At 42.7% G+C, this 19604-nt stretch overlaps 1 protein-coding gene across 5 annotated transcripts in view; it reads left to right on the plus strand.

Moving 5' to 3' along the window:
• DIS3L (DIS3 like exosome 3'-5' exoribonuclease) overlaps nt 1–19604 on the plus strand; it is a 34447-nt gene that overhangs the window by 11310 nt on the left and 3533 nt on the right. For 4 of the 5 annotated variants that reach the window (XM_027123378.1, XM_027123377.1, XM_027123379.1 and 1 more), the window contains exons 4-12: nt 1132–1267; nt 5126–5302; nt 6675–6753; nt 7757–7918; nt 8726–8895; nt 10212–10373; nt 13608–13855; nt 14424–14516; nt 17376–17909. In XM_027123378.1, the coding sequence (XP_026979179.1) occupies nt 1132–1267; nt 5126–5302; nt 6675–6753; nt 7757–7918; nt 8726–8895; nt 10212–10373; nt 13608–13855; nt 14424–14516; nt 17376–17909 (1761 nt within the window). The remainder of the gene's footprint in view (nt 1–1131; nt 1268–5125; nt 5303–6674; nt 6754–7756; nt 7919–8725; nt 8896–10211; nt 10374–13607; nt 13856–14423; nt 14517–17375; nt 17910–19604) is intronic. The other variant, XM_027123381.1, reaches the window with a different exon arrangement.

Consider the following 19604-nt stretch of genomic DNA (forward strand, 5'->3'; position numbering starts at 1 on the left):
GTGCCTCAGAAGTCACCTCCAAGGGTGGAGGCGAGGGCATTTAGTTATTTACCCCTTTAGCTGAGGGCCATTCCCCGGGGGTGTTAACTCCAGTCAGTGGGCCATTGATGAGGGAGGGAACTGCCACCCAGCTGCAGCTAAAGTCAGAGGTGGGCTTAGGGTACAGGTGCACCCATAGCCTCTGCTTCAGTCTTCTGTAGAAGGCAGAAGAGACCTTAAGCTTTAAAATAGCTTATCCGTACAAAACATTTACATCATCTTCTTCCTTATAATTCTTTATCTGTATAGCCATTAAATATTTAAATTCTCTAAAGCAAAATAAGCACTGATATATACTGAGTCCTTAATAGAACCCAAGTTCCCACCAGCAAGGGAAAGCAAATCTTTCCCTAGATTGGGTCATATGTGAGTACTCACACTTACTAACTACACAGTCTTGCACACAGTCAGTACTCAGTGAATCTTTTGTTAAATTCTAGAACTAAAGGAACCTTACATAGCATCTTAATTTGCAGAAAGGGAAACAGATGCCTACAGAAATTGACTCTCTGAGTTGATCCACTTCACTGGACACATGATCCTTTTTTGAATACATGTCCCCTGATCTAGACTCCATTTTCCAATTCAGCTTCTTTTCAGGAAGATTTTCAGACATTTCATATTGGTGGTGCCATATTGGATTTTGTCTTTATTGGATTATGATCTTCAGCTACTTGCAGCCTAGTTTTTCTCTTAGCCAAAGACTTGTTTCTTCATCTTTTAAGCCTCTCACAATTTAGCTTACCATCCCTGTGGTGCTGTGTGGCTCGTCCCCCCAATTAAAATGTGTTAAAAGGTGGCAGAGCCTCACGGTTGCTAGGCCATATCAAGAAATGAAAGCGGTTTCTGTGGTGGTTGGATGTCTTAGAGAAGAAGAGATGTCAGGCACTTTGTGATTCATCTCTGTATCCCCCAGCGTACCCAACCCAGGGCATGTTTATAATGGGTTCTCAGGAAGTATTTGTTGAATGAATGAACAAATGACTGTCTATATAAACGAAAGGATAAAAGATTAAAAGCCAGGTGTGAAGTTCTGAACAAGAGCTTGGGTTTGTCTGCCTCGGGAGGGCTCACGTGCCTCTTGCTTTCTAGGAGCATCTACAATGCAGCCACTTGGTACTATCACCACTGCCAAGACAGGATGCCAATCGTTATGGTGACAGAAGATGAAGAGGCAATTCAGCAGTATGGAAGTGAAACGGAAGGAGTGTTTGTGATTTCCTTCAAGGTATTTCCAGCTGCTGTGTCTATATAAGTATGTGTGTGTGCATGAGTGTGTGTGTTCATTTCCATAGTAGTGCCCGTGAGTCTCTAGATGGCTTTGGCAGTACAGAAAAGGGAAAATAAAGAATGAAGGAAAGGAATAAAGACACAGACCTACTAGAGAATGGACTTGACGATATGGGGAGGGGGAAGGGTAAACTGTGACAAAGCGAGAGAGTGGCATGGACATAGATACACTACCAAACGTAAAATAGCTAGCTAGTGGGAAGCAGCCGTATAGCACAGGGAGATCAGCTCAGTGCTTTGTGACCACCTAGAGGGATGCGATAGGGAGGGTGAGAGGGAGGGAGACGCGAGAGGGAAGAGATATAGGAACATATGTATATGTATAACTGATTCACTTTGTCATAGAGCAGAAACTAACACACCATTGTAAAGCAAGTATACTCCAATAAAGATGTAAAAAATAAAAATAAATAAAATGTGAAAACTGAAAAAAAATAGTTTAAAATTAAAATTTAAAATAAAAAATAAATTAAAAAAAGAATGAAGGAAGACTTTAAGAAGTTCCATGTCTTCATCACTCTCCAACTAATTAACCTTGAGTTTGCCAAATTTGGGCAAACTCCCTGTGACTGTAAGGCCTCCAGTATCCAAGACTGCAGCCCAATAAACTCCAGTTCATAGTAAACTCATGTTTATAGTTATAATAATAATACTAGTAGTAATGATGATGATGATAGGTTGAATCTGATAAAACTGCCAATATTCTGTTGTTTTTGACTTACAAAATGGTTATTCTACATGGTTCCACCTAAGAATAATACCCAACGTTGATCTATGCCAGGCACTGTTCTGAGTGTATTATTTCATTTAATTCTTGCAACAACACTATTAGGCAGGTGTTATAATCCCCATTTTATTGGTGAGGAAGCTAAAGCACAGAAAAGCTAAGCAACTTGCCCAGAGTCACAGGGAGAAAGTGCTGGAAGTGTGTTAGAGCCCAGGCAGTCTGACTCCAGCACTCTGAACCACCATGCTGCCTCCCAGACTGTCTTTCTGAATATGCACAAGACATAGGTTTTGTTTTTTAACATCTTTATTGGAGTATAATTGCTCTACAATGGTGTGTTAGTTTCTGCTTTATAACAAAGTGAATCAGCTATACGTATACATATATCCCCATATCTCCTCCCTCTTGGGTCTCCCCCCCACCCTCCCTATCCCACCCCTCTAGGTGGTCACAAAGCACCGAGCTGATCTCCCTGTGCTATGCAGCTGCTTCCCACTAGCTATCTATTTTACATTTGGTAGTGTATATATGTCCATGCCACTCTCTCACTTCGTCCCAGCTTACCCTTACGCCTCCCCGTGTCCTCAAGTCCATTCTCTACGTCTGGGTCTTTATTCCTGTCCTGCCCCTAGGTTCATCAGAACCATTTTTTTTTTAGATTCCATATATATGTGTTAGCATACGGTATTTGTTTTTCTCTTTCTGACTTCACTCTGTATGACAGACTCGAGGTCCATCCACCTCACTACAAATAACTCAATTTCGTTCCTTTTTATGGCTGAGTAATATTCCATTATATATATGTGCCACATCTTCTTTATGCATTCATCTGTTGATGGACAGTTAGGTTGCTTCCATGACCTGGCTATTGTAAATAGTGCTGCAGTGAACATTGGGGTGCATGCGTCTTTTTGAATTATGGTTTTCTCAGGGTATATGCCCAGTAGTGGGATTGCTGTGTCGTTTGGTAGTTCTATTTTTAGTTTTTAAGGAACCTCCACACTGTTCTCCATAGTGGCTGTATCAATTTACATTCCCACCAGCAGTGCAAGAGTGTTCCCTTTTCTCCACACCCTCTCCCAAAACATAGTGTTAAAGGCCAGTCTTATTTGTCCACTGTTCCTCACTCTTCTCTACTTGTGACCATGGGTGGGGGTCAGTAGGGATAAAGGAAGGGGTGATATGTGATACTACTTATGTGAAAGCTGTTGGACCAGCTTGGTGTACATGTAACAGATAGAGGCAGCATTATCGGTGACAGTTTTTTGAGCTGTCTTGAGGACACAGTTCTCCTATTTCTTAGGTACCTTTTCAGAGAGTAGGATGCCTGTTAATCTCTAACTAGATTACTGATCTCAAAACAAAAAAACAGAAAACAGATTACTGGTCTCTTCTGCCTGCCCAGTTGGTCAGTCAGGTTCCAGTGGTTGATATTGTTTTTTGATTCAGAAACTAGACTAAGGCCCTCCATTACCCCTGTCAGTTTACAGAAAGTCTAGTTGGATTTTGAATTGTAGATCCTATGAGGGTTCCCATGTGCATGTATTGCTAAAGATTTGCCAATAGAATTTTCTTGCCCTGCTATAGAAAAGTGTTCTGGCATGCCAGACAATTCCAGGGGCGCTGGATATTAATGGCAGTGTCACTTATTTTTTCTGTTGTAATACATCATGTCTTGTTCCTGCAGAGGACAGTTGACTAAGATTATATTTTTCTACTTTGTATGAAAATTACTTTTCTCTGTAGTCTGGCAGCATCGTACAGTTTGATTTTGTATAGCATTTCCTAAGCAAACTGTGTGACCGAGGGCTTCACAGAGGTGTATGACAGCAGAAAAAAAGAGATGCTATGAAGTTCAGATGAGCAGGAAGCCCAGAATTTTCTGTGGAGACTTGAAGGTAGATGGGGAAGAGTGAGGACAATAAATCCCTCTTGAAGAGTTGGTTCGTAGTGGCAAACATTTGGTGTTGATGAGTGATTAGTGACCAGAGAATTGCAGTGATGTTAGCACAGACAGAACTTCTGGAAGGACTAGAGAAAGAAAGGAAGCCGTTTGAACAAGACCCTGAAATTAGTGGGAGAAGTGCTGGAGTTGACAATAAAGATAATTAACTTCATTTTAGTTTGAGAAAAGAGAATGTGCCAGCCTGTAATTTAGGCTTAAAGTAGAGTTAAAATCATACGTAAGTTTGATTTTATTTAGTGAGGGTCCACCATGCGAGGGCATGTACTCTGGACACAGGAAGTAGATGGAGCAGAGTCAGCCTCACCACACCAGCCCCCTGTGGGTGGTTGCCTTGGTGTCTTGTCTAGGGCCTCTCTGAAAGTTACACCAAGAAGTGCAATAATATTCAATAATGTTCTCCTTGGAGGGGAGACCATGACACTTGTTTCAGAATTATGTTTCGTACTGGGTTGTCACATCGACAGAGCATCAAGTGTCCCCACGTGAAAAGTGTGACTACATCTGTATAGTCACAAAAGAAGACGCAGTCCTTGGGGAGTTTATGAGGCTGGATAGCCTAACACCAAAGAACAGAAACATCTTTCCCCTTCTCTGCTCCTCCAAGATTGCCAGGGGGTTGGGGGAGGGGAGACACTTCCTTATTACACTTTACTCCTTGCCACTTTTTGCCTGCTTGTTTAGGCTTCTTATAAATTTCAGATATTTCAGGGTGAAAAAAGAGACAGTGCACACGTAGAGCTTTTCCTCTCCATTCACTGTGGGCCGTTATCTGCAGCAGTGAGATACGTGGAAAGACAGGCATCCCGGCCGTGTGCACGTACACGCGTGTGTGTGGAGAGGGAGATTTGAAAGTGCAGAGTAATCAGGGAGGTAGAAGCGTTCCACAGTAGGAATGGCCTCCCTGGGTTCCTTTGGCAAGGCTGCAGGGATTAGTGAGATGGTAGAAATGAACTGGTAGCAGGAGGCTTGGGAGGGTAATGCTCATGTAACACTTCTTCAAAACTGCATGCCAGCAGTTCCTGTTCAGGACTTTTTGTAATGCTGCTATAACAAAGAATCATTATCTTCTGACCATGTTTCTCTTGTGCCTTTATTAAATGCAGAATTACCTGGACAATTTTTGGCCTGATTTAAAGGCCACCCACGAGCTTTGTGAGTCTATCCTTCAGTCTCGACGAGAAAGAGAGAATGAGAGTCAGGAGAGCCACGGGAAGGAGTACCCAGAACATCTACCCCTGGAAGTGTTAGAAGCCGGCATTAAGTCTGGGCGCTACATCCAGGTGAGGGTGGTAATTGGGAATCGGCGCCAGGATCAGCCAGTGTGTTTCCTTCTCTTTACTTGCCTCCTGTCACAGGCCTCTGATTTCAAAGGCTGTCAATGAGACGGGCCTCAGTAGGCCAGGGCTGTCGATGTTCAAGGTGATGTGGGAGTCTCCTCTGTAGACAGTGCCCTCCGGTTTGGACCTACTCTCTACTGTTCTTTCTTTTTTTTTTTTAAATTAATTAATTTTATTTTTGGCTGTGTTGGGTCTTTGTTGCTGTGTGTGGGCTATCTCTAGTTGTAGTGAGCGGGGGCTACTCTTCATTGCCGTGCGCGGGCTTCTCACTGCGGTGGCTTCTCTTGTTGCAGAGCACAGGCTCTAGGCACATGGGCTTCAGTAGTTGTGGCACGCGGGCTCAGTAGTTGTGGCTCATGGGCTCTAGAGCGTAAGCTCAGTAGCTGTGGCACACAGGCTTAGTTGCTCCGCGGCATGTGGAATCTTACTGGACCAGGGCTCAAACCCATGTCCCCTGCATTGGCAGGCGGATTCTTAACCACTGCGCCACCAGGGAAGTCCCTCTAGTGTTCTTAATTAGGTTACATACCGAGCATCACACAGTAGGTTTAAATGCCTCCTGTCACTGGGAAAGAATATATTTTTGAATCAAGGTCTGGAGGTTTGGCAAAATTTTAAAGTTGTTGAAATTTGGCTTCTTCAGGCCTTTGCCATTTTCCTTCCTCTTTCAAGGTCCCCTTTGTGATCCCTCAAAACCCAGGACCCACGTGCTGTCAGGGTCTTGAGAAGGAATCAAATAAAATTGCTGTTCAGATTTCAACAGCTTTATATGCACTCGTGTGTGTGTGTGTGCACATAACAGTTTTATCACATGCATAGATTTGTGTATTCACCACCACAATCAAGATACAGAACTGTTCTACCACGAATTTTACATTTTCTAACGAGCAACTCAGACGATTTTTATGCAGTCTGAAGGTTGAGCCCCACTGTAAACTCCTTCCCTAAAATGTGGGTGTTTTAATGAGTATATCTATGGAGAGGCTAATGTTTCCAACTGGTAATGAAGTTTACAGCATTCCTGGGAGGATATTTTGAGGAAAAAGATTTTTTAAAGACCGCTCATCACTTAGGTAAGATAAATCCTGGCACTTGAAGCACTTGGTATAGCTAAGAGTATGTCAAAATCATGGTACATTCTCTGGAGAAAATAAACTTTGGTGATGAATTATTATTATTCCTAAAGAAAGGGATCACAAACCTTATAAGAATATAATGGGGATATTTTCATTAAAATTTTTAACTGTACCTTTTGGAGGGTAAAGCAAGCAGAAAAGAAATTTTTCACATTAAATGATTTTTATTTTGATTTTAGGGAACTCTGAACGTCAACAAACACAGAGCACAAATAGAAGCTTTTGTTCGACTTCAAGGAGCCAGCAGTAAAGATTCAGGTTCAGTGTAAACCTTACATAAATTTCCGTACCACTTTTTTATTCTGATATTACACATTGAAGAAAGCAAAGTGGAAATTGTCACATCACATGTGCCATGTCAAATATCCCTACCTACACTGGCTGTGTGGGATCGTGCGTTGGTTTTTTTTCCTCCCCAGCTTTTTGTCTATGATTTCTGATTTTATGGTAATAACTCTAAAACATGGTAATAGCTAATATTTTATTGAGTGCTTATTATACATCAGATACTGTTGTAAGCACTTAAAGTAGGTATTATTATTGTTTACCACCTTTTACACGTGAAGAAACTACAATACAGAGAAGCAAAGTGACTTTACGAGGATCACTCACCTGGTACGCGGTGGGGCTACACCTGAGGCTGAGGCAGGCAGGCTGTGATTTTAAGATTTTGCCCTGTACTGCCTCACTGAGCTGTATTGCCTCATTGGAATTGTATAAAAAGTAACGTCAATGAAAAAAATGTGTAAATAAGTTTTATCATAATAGAGTGTATTGTTAGTTCTGCAATGACGGGGTGAAAGTAACCCTGATAGATAGTCAGGGGCACCTGGCGAGGTTGAGGAGAATGAGAAGCAGTGGCTTACCCCGGGCTTCTGCTCATCAGACTTCTCCCTGTCAGTTCTGCAGTGTCCATAGTTCAGCAGCCCGCTGACCGCTCCCTGGCCGCAATGGCCCCTGAAGTTATGGGAGAGAGTCCCAGTGTGGGCTTACATTGTCTCATGCAGGGAACCTACCTTAAAAGATGGTTGAGAGTGGCCTTATGAAAGCACATTATACAGCATGGCATAGCAGCAGTGTTTCTTCCTTCCTAACCTGCGGAACAAAAGTTTGACTTCGGTTTAACTTCACCTTTGAAAGGAGGGAGCTTTTATTTGCAGGAATGCTGATTAGATCTCGAACGTATTATGTTTGAAAGACCTCACTGGTGTGGCCTCCCCCTTGACGTTATGGGGTTTCTCTGTACTGCCCCCCAAAACAGGTCTAGTCAGTGACATCCTAATCCACGGGACGAAGGCTCGAAACCGCTCTATTCACGGGGACGTGGTAGTTGTCGAACTGCTCCCTAAAAATGAATGGAAAGGAAGAACCACCGCCCTGGGTGAGAATGACGGCGAGTCCCCGAGTGAGCCCATGCCCACAGGTGAGCCAGCTGTAAAGTTGCCTGGTCGTCCATGTGGAAGGTTTATTTTTCCTCTCTTTAGTCCAGAAATACTGCAATTATTAATATATGATATCATCTCTTTTCCTACATTGTCAGTTTCCCCTCTCTGGTTTATTTTATTCTCATCAGCACCCAAATATGCTATATAGTATGTCTCATCTTAAAATAAAAACCCTCTTAGGGGGGCTTCCCTGGTGGCACAGTGGTTAAGAATCCGCCTGCCAGTGCAGGGGACACAGGTTCGAGCCCTGGTCCAGGAAGATACCATATGCCATGGAGCATCTAAGCCTGTGCGCCACAACTACTGAGCCTGCACTCTAGAGCCCGCAAGCCACAACTACCGAGCCTGAGTGCCACAACCACTGAAGCCCACGTGCCTAGAGCCTGTGCTCTGCAATAAGAGAAGCCACTGCAGTGAGAAGCCTGTGCACCACAATGAAGAGTAGCCCCCGCTGGCTGCAACTAGAGAAAGCCCGCATGCAGCAACGAACGCAGCCAAAAATAAATAAATTTATTTTAAAAATAAATAAATGTCACACCAGGCCCCACAAAAGAAGGGGCACACTGACAATGTTAATTTAAAAAATTATCTATCTTAAAAAAATGATCCATTTAATAATAAAATAGAAGGAAGGCAAATGTTTAAGCATCTCTCAACTTGTGTAGATGTGCTTAAAAAAATGGGATGTTGCATTTCCTGTTTTCTTCCTCACTGCTGAACTGGTCAGAGTCCAGATAGGTGACATCTTACCAGTTAAGGCTTTATTTTGTTTTGTTTTCCCAAAGGCAGAGTGGTGGGTATCCTTCAGAAGAACTGGCGGGATTATGTGGTGACATTTCCATCCAAAGAAGAGGTCCAATCGCAGGGCAAAAATGCTCGGAAAATCCTAGTTACACCTTGGGATTACAGAATTCCCAAAATCCGAATTAGCACTCAGCAAGCAGAAGCCCTCCAGGTACCTTTACTCTTTGCCTCTTGTCTTTGCCAGCTTTTGAGCGGTACCAGGAACTGTTAACTCCTTTGCATAGGAAGGGATAAATTAGTGATGGCATCTGGTGTTCTGAGATCCTGTTTTCTAAAAATTCTAAATATATAGAACCATCTGTTAAGTAGTCCTTGGTTAAAAAATGAAGGCCAGAGAGAAACCGTCCTAGAAAGAGCTGTGTAGGACAGCTAGAGAGAACATCCATTATCCAGCTGTCCAACACAGAAACTTTTCAATAGATACACTTTGCCAACACTAACAAGCTTTCTTTCAGCAAGCGATATAGAAATACGATGGCTCTGCCCTGTAGGGATGATATAGTGGCACTTCACAGAATCGATTATCCTTAAAGGAATAAGAGCCCTGGAGAGAAGACATAAACAAGAAAGTTAGAAATTAACCTTTACTGTGGCGAAGGGTGTAGGCATCGCCCAATTTGATTTGCCTGATGTTTTGCAGTTTGTAAGTGAGACACTGAAGCAGGATGTCCCCAGCCAGTAATCTGGTCGTTGTGTACCTTTCCATCCCCAAAGCCTCACGCAGGCTCTCTGAGGCCAGTTGTAACAATTGCTTTCCATGTCTATGGTTTGCTGGAATCCAGGAGCATTGGGGTTCAGTTCATACGGATAACCTTCTTCTCCACCAAAAGATGTCTTAAGAAATTAGAAAGTAACTTTAAAGAAATTAGAAAGTAACTCCCCCACACAAAAACATTGAGATTTTTTGTTTTGAAATTTAATTTGGACTATGCATAATTGGGTTTTTCCCTTGTGTCACAAATGTTAACTCGAATGTGTCACAGTTGGCTTTCTGTCTCAGGCTACACTCTCCCTCCCACTTATTTGGTGCGGAGAGGTAATGCCTCCCTTCAAAGCATTGCACTAAGCATTTACCTACCATCTGGCAATTTAGTAAAACAGGAAGAACCCAATAAAAGAATAGAAAAGGGGCTTCCCTGGTGGCGCAGTGGTTGAGAGTCCGCCTGCCAATGCAGGGGACACGGGTTCTTCCCGGTCCGGGAAGAACCCACATGCCGCGGAGCGGCTGGGCCCGTGAGCCATGGCCGCTGAGCCTGCGCTCTGCAACGGGAGAGGCCACAACAGTGAGAGGCCCAAGTACCGGAAAAAAAAAAAAAAAAAAAAGAATAGAAAAGAAAGAAAAACCGCTGTTTGCAAATTGGCCACTCTCTTTGGAGCTTGATGCTGTTTATCGCTCGTTTGTTTGGTGCTGCTAACTGACCCATTCGACTCCTGGCGCTGGGCTCATGTTTCCCCCTCTTTGTTCAGGACTTCCGGGTGGTTGTGCGCATTGATTCCTGGGAGTCGACATCCATGTATCCAAGTGGACATTTTGTGCGTGTTTTAGGAAGAATCGGAGACCTGGAAGGGGAAATTGCAACCATCCTGGTGGAGAACAGCATTTCAGTTGTCCCCTTCTCAGAAGCTCAGGTCAGACTTCCGCCAGTCCTTTGTTCTGATAAAAGACTTTTTCTACTTTTCTTTTTTTTTTTTTTTTGCTTTTGTTGTTGTCCGTTTTGTCATTAAGAAAAATCTTTGTACTATGTAACAACCCACTGTCTAAAACCACAGATAATGGAAAAATCTCACTCTTCTTTATTCTGTGTTTGAACCAGATTGAAGTCAGCTTCCAGTGCAGAGTTAGTTTCCTGCAGCCTCACAGCTCTCAAATTTTTACGTTTTCCTTACTGTGCTTACAAATGGTATGTCAGTGTCTTACAGTCAGTATACGTCCATCCCCCGTGGTACTACACGGGTACCTGGTTACAGACGCAACTGGGCTCTGGTCCCTGTCATAATCATTCAACCAGAGGCCTGCAGAAAGCTGCAGGGAGCAGCTTCTTGGGTTCCATACATCTCTGACCCATGGGTCAAAAAATCATGCTCATTATGAAACTGTTTTTGTGACCTTTACAGAAAACAAAAATTCCGTGAACATAAAACGTCAGCTATTTTCATCACTTTATGATCTTTTAAAATCCTTGGAAATCTTGCTTATTATTCTTGCATAGCTATACTCACAGTGTGCACAGTCTATTTTCTGCTTCTTTCACTTAAGAATCATTTCTCTGTATTGACATAGCCTACTTATTTTTAATAGTGGTGGCAATTACTCTCGTGATGTACTCTAGTTTGCTTAAGCATCCCTCAATTGCTGAGCGTTTGGGCTCTTTCATTTTTCAGTATTATAAAAGGTGCCACTTCAAACATTTCATAAATATTACTTTTCTTTTTTAATCATTTTCTTCTGGAATGTAATCTTTAAAGTGAGATCACCAAGTCAAAGGGCATAAAAAATCTAAATAGCTTTTGCTATGAATTGGCAGATTGTTCTTCAGAGAAATTGGGCCAGTTTGCACTGCCATCAAGAGCATATGGGTAGCAAGGACTTCCCTGGTGGCGCAGTGGTTAAGAATACGCCTGCCAATGCAGGGGACAAGGGTTCGAACCCTGGTCCGGGAAGATCCCACATGGCATGGAGCAACTAAGCCCGTGCACTGCAACTACTGAGCCTGCGCTCTAGAGCCCGTGAGCCACAACTACTGAGCCAGTGTGCCACAACTACTGAAGCCCATGAGCCTGGAGCCTGTGCTCCGCAGCAAGAGAAGCCACTGCAATGAGAAACATGCACACCGCAACGAAGAGTAGCCCCCACTCACTGCAACTAGAGAAAGCCCATGCACAGCAACGAAGACCCAATGCAGCCAAAAATAAATAAATAAATAAGGTAAATTTATTTTTTTAAAAAAAGAGCGTATGGGTAGCAAATGAAGCAACTGACAAAGGATTCATCTCCAAAATATACAAGCGGCTCATGCAGCTCAATATCAAAAAAACAACCCAATCCAAAAATGGGCAGAAGACCTAGACAGTTCTCCAAAGATATACAGATTGCCAACAAACACATGAAAGTATGCTCAACATCACTAGTCATTAGAGAAATGCAAATCAAAACTACAATGAGGTATCACCTCACACCAGTCAGAATGGCCATCATCAAAAAATCTACAAACAATAAATGCTGGAGAGGGTGTGGAGAAAAGGGAACCCTCTTGCACTGTTGGTGGGAATGTAAATTGATACAGCCACTATGGAGAATGGTATGGAGGGTCCTCAAAAAACTAAAAATAGGGGCTTCCCTGGTGGCGCAGTGGTTGAGAGTCCGCCTGCCGGTGCAGGGCATGCGGGTTCGTGCCCCGGTCTGGGAGGATCCCACATGCCGCGGAGCGGCATGGCTGCTGAGCCTGCGCGTCCGGAGCCTGTGCTCCGCAACGGGAGAGGCCACAACAGTGAGAGGCCCGCGTACCGCAAAAAAAAAAAAAAGAAAGAGTCATGTACCACAATGTTCATTGCAGCTCTATGTACAATAGCCAGGACAGGGAAGCAACCTAAGTGTCCATTGACAGATGAATGGATAAAGAAGATGTGGCACATATCTACAATGGAATATTATTCAGCCATAAAAGAAACGAAATTGAGTTATTTGTAGTGAGGTGGATGGACCTAGAGTATGTTATGCAGAGTGAAGTAAGTCAGAAAGAGAAAAACAAATACCGTATGCTAACACATATATGTATAATCTAAAAAAAAAAAAAAAAGGTTCTGAAGAACCTAGGGGCAGGACAGGAATAAAGATGCAGACATAGAGAATGGACTTGAGGACACCGGAAGGGGGAAGGGTAAGCTAGAACGAAGTGAGAGAGTGGCATGGACATATATACACTACCAAATGTAAAATAGATAGCTAGTGGGAAGCAGCCGCATAGCACAGGGAGATCAGCTCGGTGCTTTGTGACCACCTAGAGGGGTGGAGGGAGACGCAAGAGGGAAGAGATATGGGAACATATGTATATGTATAGCTGATTCACTTTGTTATAAAGCAGAAACTAACACACCATTGTAAAGCAATTATACTCCAATAAAGATGTTTTTAAAAAAAGAGCATATGGGTATCTTATTTTCATTATAATTTTTGACAGAGTGGTGGCTACAATAGTAAAATACTTTAGAATATTTTACATTCTTAAGTTTTTATGTTTACCGTTAGTATCTGGAAATTATTTGTTGACTTGTTTTGACAGCTTAGTGAAAATGTTAGAGCAAAATAAAGCGTGGATTAGACTTCACAGGACTAGAATTCTTCCCTTTTAGCCTACTTAACTGCAAATTGATGGCGTGAACAGGTAATAATGCAGAGAAAATGCTCGAGATTGATCCTGCTTCAAAAAGGAATATGCTTTTAATATTTGGGACATGTTGGTTTTTATCCGGGCTTGACTTGAATTAAAAGCTCAAATGGATCATTTGAAAATGGGGTGGATATTGTACTCTTTATAAGCCACCCATTCATTCTCCAGCCTCCACGACTGAAGAGGCTGTAAACACCCTGGGACATTTCCTGTCCGACTGTAGCGCCTTCAGGGGCATGGGGATTGTGTCTTTCCTATTGACTCCCATATTTCCAGAGCCTAGCACAGCTCCTGACACATTTGAGGCACCTAATAAATAATTATTGCTCAAAAAAAGCAAACACAGGTTAATTGCATAAGGTAATGGGTAATGAATGGGGTTTCCATGAGGTCACATTGAGAATGTTAGAGAGTGGATTTTTATAGGAAATTTCTGATGCATGAATTGCTGAATTTGGGGACTCTCCTTGTACAGATGTGTGAGATGCCAGTAAACACAGCCGAAAATCCCTGGAAGGTGAGTTCCGAAGAGGAACGAGAACGTAAAGACCTTAGGAAAACCCATCTGGTATTCAGCATTGACCCCAGAGGTTGTGAAGATGTGGACGACACCCTCTCAGTCAGAGCCTTGGATAACGGCAACCTAGAGCTCGGGGTCCACATCGCAGACGTGACGCACTTTGTGACATCGCATTCTTACATTGATATTGAAGCTAGAACAAGGTAACGCTGTTTGAAATCAGCACTGCGATCATGTGTGACTGTAATGTATTTTGTAACTGCTAGTTTCAGATTTTTAAAACAAAGATTTCACAGTTGGGAACAATTCTGAAGATCTCTTCCAGGAAAAAAAAAAAAATTGAGGTCCACTTCCCCTTTTCCTTTAGAAAAGTAGTACCTTGATCAATTTACCTTTCCTTTTTTAACAGAATCTTTTCATGTGTTGTTTCCTTCTGAATTGAAATGGGTTAAATTTTTCTTGTAGTAATATCCTATTTTATATAAATACTGGATCATTACACTCTAATTTTTCTTGTACAACTAAGATTCGTACCACTTTTTCTTTCTCTTTTATATCAGTGGAAGAATATTCAGCCCAAAGCGGTATCACTTAGAAAAGTGGGAACATGGGAATAGCTGTATTACCCAGTCTGCTGCACTTGATGAAAAAGCAACAGCCTTGGGGAGTTTGTGCTGAACTTTCGGCCATTTTCCTCACTGCAGCCCGTACCGTCAGCAGTCCTGCTTCTTGCTGCTGAAGGTCATGTGCCTGCATATGTGTCATTCACAGGGCCACCACTTATTACTTAGCGGACCGCCGCTATGACATGCTGCCCTCCATCCTCAGCGCTGATGTGTGCTCCCTCCTGGGAGGCGTTGATAGGTGAGTTTGTTCATTACTTTTATCATCAGAGCTTGTCTTGCCCCTTCTGTGGAGACTAGTGACTCTCGCTTGTGGCCTCTTCCTCGTCTTCTTTCTGATGTACTCTCCTGCCCGCTCCCCACCCCTGCTTTCCCCCTACATCGTCTACACCCTGCTGCACCATTTATTTGGGGGCAGCTTTGTTTCTCTCACCTTCCCTTCCCTTCCGCTCCTCTTTCTCTTTTCTTCTGTCCAGCTATGAGGCTGCTTCTCCCTCTTGCTGGCTTTTTAAAGTCAAAGTCTAGGAACAAATGTATATACCTTTGTACATATGTATTCCCTGGTTGAAGCTGTTTTGCAATGAGGATCATGATCTTAGGGAATTTTTTGTTTATTTGTTGTAAAGTTTATGTCTGTCTTTGAATAGATAATAAAACCATGTAGCCCAAAATTCATACGTTCGAAAAGATGTTTAGTGAAAGGCTCCCACCTGCCACTTTCCCTCAGTTACCGATTTCTTCTGTAATTTCCTAGACATAATACTGTAACAAAAAACCCCCTCAGTTTTCCACCTTCCTATGTAGGGAAAAATCCAGCTCTTCCCCGCTATGTCTTTCTTTCCTGTGAGTCTCCTTTACCTTTACAGGGAACACGTCACATCTGACACTTCTGGTCACCAAACGTGTGGAGGTGTTTCTCTACACCAAGCAGTTCTCTGCAACACCAGCTGGGTGTCTTACAATTTAATTCAGTTCTGATACTGTCTGCCCAGAGACGGCATCAGGTTCCACAGGGTAAAGGACTCAGTCCCACAGGACTGTCCCCACTCCTCAACTTCAGACACCATCACAAGCCCAGATTGTCAGCATGCTTCTGAACGACCAGCTGTAGATTAGAGGTTCCCATGACGCCCTCTTTAGACTTCAGATGCCAGTTGCAAGTCCACATTCTTACCTGTACTTCTGACCAACCGACTATAAATCAGAGGTTCCCAGACCCCCTCCTCAAGTTCAATTAATTTGCTAGAGCAGCTCTCAGAACTCAGGAAAACAGTTTACCTACATTTACTGGTTTATTATAAAAGTATATGATAAAGGATACAGATGAACATCCAGATGGAAGAGATGTGTAGAGCAAGGTATGTGGGAAGGACACAGAGCTTCCAGGCCCAAGGATGCCACTCTCCCCAGCACCTCCATGTGTTCACCAATCCAGAAGCTCTCCGAACCTCACGCTTTGGGGATTTTATGGAGGCTTCATCACGTTGGCACGATCGATCAGTAACTCCATTTTCAGCCCTTCTCCCTTCTCAGGAGAATGAGGGGCAGGGCTGAAAGCTTCTAATCATGGCTTGGTCTTTCCAGTGACCAGCCCTCATCCAGGAGCCCACCCAGAGTCTCCTCCTTAGAACAAAAGACACTCCTACCTCCCAGGAAATTACAAGGGTTTCAGAAGCACTGTGTCAAGAGCTAGGGACAAAGACCAATATCTATTTTCTATTATTTCAAAAATAAACACACACACACATGCATACCTATGGACATGTGGTCTTTCTTTGTTATACAAATGGTGACCATATGTATGTATGTGTGTGTGTGTGTGTGTGTGTGACCTTGCTTTTTTTTAAAATTAACAATGTATCTTGGAGATCATTAATATGGAAATCATTCCATATTAATAACAGTTATCTGTGGAAATTTAGATTGTTTCCAAACTTTTGCTATTATAAACAAAACTGTACTGAATTACTTGGAATATAACTCATTTCACATTTTTAAAAGTACAGTATCTCGGGCTTCCCTGGTGGCGCAGTGGTTGGGAGTCCGCCTGCCGATGCAGGGGACGCGGGTTCGTGCCCCGGTCCGGGAGGGTCCCACGTGCCGCGGAGCGGCTGGGCCCGTGAGCCATGGCCGCTGGGCCTGCGTGTCCGGAGCCTGTGCTCCGCAACGGGAGAGGCCACGGCCGTGAGAGGCCCGCGTACCGCAAAAAATAAAATAAAATAAAAAAATTAAAAAAAAAAAAAGTACAGTATCTCTGGAAGATTAGTCCTAGAAGTGGAATTTCTGTGTCAACGGGTATATGCATTTGTGTTTAAATAGATAATAACCAAATCGCCTTCCACAGAGGTTATACCAATTATATTCTCTCCGTCAATGAGAATGCTAGTTTCCCCACAGCCTTGCCAGCACAATATGTTGTGGTTTTTTGTGTCTTTGCCAATTTGAAAAATAAAAATGGTATCTTAGAGTGGTTTTGATTTGCAGTTTTCTACTGAGTAAAGTCAACCATTTTTTGTATGCCTAACAGTCATTTGTATATCCTTTTCTGTGAACTATTTCATGTTTCTTGCCCCTTTTTCTTTTGCTTTCTTGATCTATTAATAATTGATATCTAAGAGCTCTTTATACATTAAGAAGTTAGCCCAGTGTTTTTTATGTGAGTTGCAAATATTAGAGTGATTTGGTGGTAAAGTGATTCTTTACTAAGTGAACTTTTTACTAATGAACCTACCGTCAAGGCTGATATCCTAGTTCACTGTCATCCTGTAGCATTCGAAAGGCTTTGCTCTTCTTTGCTAGCGAGCCCAGTAGACTTAACTCTATCAGTGCTATGCTGTTCTAAGGAAAATGGAGAACCATAAAGTCAGGTTTGTAACATTCCATGTGAACTTATTTCAGATTTGCTCAGAGCTCCCCAGAACCTAATCTAACCTTGTTTTACTTTTAAGTACCTTTTGATTTAGCAGTGGAGTGTTGGATTGAAACATCAGACCAGAGCCCTGTAGCAATGTCATTTTTTTTTATTACATTTAGGGTCTAGTTCTGTTTATTTCAAAAATGGAAGAATTAAATAATGATGTGAGTGTGACTGGTTTTGTAGGTATGCTGTAAGCATCATGTGGGAATTGGATAAAACCTCCTATGAAATTAAGAACGTATGGTATGGCAGAACCATTATTCGATCAGCATACAAACTATTTTATGAAGCAGCCCAAGAATTACTGGACGGAAACGTCGACATTGTTGATGATATTCCAGAATTCAGGGACATGGATGAGAAGAGCCGACAAGCCAAGCTAGAGGAGTTACTGTGGGCAATCGGAAAGTTGACGGACATAGCCCGCCACATCCGAGCCAAACGAGACCGATGCGGAGCCCTGGGGCTGGAAGGGGTAGAGGTTCGCATCCAGCTCGATGAGAAGAAGAACATTCACGACCTCATCCCCAAGCAGCCCCTGGAAGTCCATGAGACGGTGGCTGAATGCATGATCCTGGCCAACCACTGGGTAGCCAAGAAGATCTACGAGAGCTTCCCTCGCCAGGCCTTGCTGCGCCGGCACCCTCCTCCACACCAGGAGTTTTTTTCTGAACTCCGAGAGTGTGCTAAAGCAAAGGGCTTCTTCATAGATACACGGTAATTCCTCTTTTGAGGGGCAGGGAACTGGAAGGGGATGCTCTGTACTTTTTGATCTTACAGTAGTTCTTAAAATGTGACAGCCACATCTTTGACCAAAAATAGAAAATTTCTTGGCTTTCTTCACTTACTACAATGTAGGTATAGAGGCTTCAATTTTTTTTTTTTTTTTTTTGGCCACACCACGTGGCTTGTGGGATCTTTGTTCCCCAACCAGGGGTAGAACCCATGCCCCCGCTGCAGTGGAAGCTCGGAGTCCTAACCACTGGACTGCCAGGGAATTCCCTAGAGACTTCAAATTAAAACAAGTTTATTTAGGCGTAATTTTGACCCACTACAGTTTGTAATATAAAAGTAAGGAACCTGTTATCCTTGATTTAATTTCATCTGCCCCTTAGGCAAATGCGAAGACTTAATCCTCTATTTCAAAACTTTAAAAATGCAGCCTATCTCTGTGGCAATATCGTAAGACACCACACCGATGGTAAATTTATACCATCCCTCCGTAGAATGAGACGTTTTTACTCCCCACCTACAGGATAAAATATTTTCCCTGTTAAAAATGATGTATAAAGGGGATTCTTTTTTCAATATTTTGTTGTAACAGGTGCTAATTAATATATCTTTTATTCATTTATGAAAATGGATTTTTTGCCTCTCTCTTTAGGCGATAGTATCTCTTAACTGGTTTAGTCCGTGGTTGAGCTCTGAGTGCGTGCCAGACGCACATGCTAAGGGCTTTCAGGTGTTAGCTTGGATCATTCATTCATATTTTACAGATAGGGAAATTAAGTCTGGAGAGGTTAATTTGCCGATAATTTAGCAGCTGGCTAGGGCAGAGCCAGGATTGGAATCCATGTCTGTCAGACTTGAAAGCTCACATTAGTGCCCACTCTGTCACATTGCTTCTCCTTTTATCATCCGCCGTTCTCCTTCCCCATTTCTCTTGGCAGGCTATGGTACAGAACTGAATTATATACTATATTATTAAATTGTTAATATAACTCTATATTTCCTGGGTTTTAAAAAATTACTTAAAAGTAACTAAATAGAATGCTTCCTCTCGCCCTCTTTAAAAAAAGAAAAAGGTTTTCTTTTTCTGGGTTTCTTTTACTTGTGTACCTCAGGTTTAGTTCTGTTTTGTTTTTTAACTCTCTCTGGCTCAATAATTTTTTTTTTTTTTTTGGCTGCACTGCCTGACATGCAGGATCTTAGTTCCCCGACCAGGGATCAAAGCGTGGAGTCTTAACCACTGGACCACCAGGGGAGCCCCTGGCTCAATAATTCTTGATTTAAAAAAAGAAAAAATCCATTCTTTGACCTGTACAGGATGTTTAAGGTTAAGGGTGTTAGGAATTTAATTCAGCAAGTACCTGGCCACCCACTATGTGCTGAGTATAACTTCATCTCATAAGTTCAGCACATTACTCTTCAGTACTTAAGAAACGTATTTGAGGGAATTCCCTGGTGGTCCAATGGTTAGGACTTGGCGCTTTCACTGCCATGGCCGAGGTTCGATCCCAGGTCGGGGAACCAAGATCCTGCAAGCCACGCAGCATGGCACAAAAAAAAAGAAATGTATTTGAATTCTGACACTCTTTGTTTAAACCTCAAAAGCAAACTAGTTTTCTTTTTTTTTTTTTTTGGCTGTGTGGGGTCTTCGTTGCTGCACGGGCTTTTCTCTGGTTGTGGCGA

The sequence above is a fragment of the Aethalodelphis obliquidens genome, unplaced genomic scaffold (genome assembly GCF_003676395.1).
Source record: "Aethalodelphis obliquidens isolate GAN/ISIS:26980383/991018 unplaced genomic scaffold, ASM367639v1 scaffold26, whole genome shotgun sequence".
In the NCBI taxonomy this organism is placed as follows: domain Eukaryota; kingdom Metazoa; phylum Chordata; class Mammalia; order Artiodactyla; family Delphinidae; genus Aethalodelphis; species Aethalodelphis obliquidens.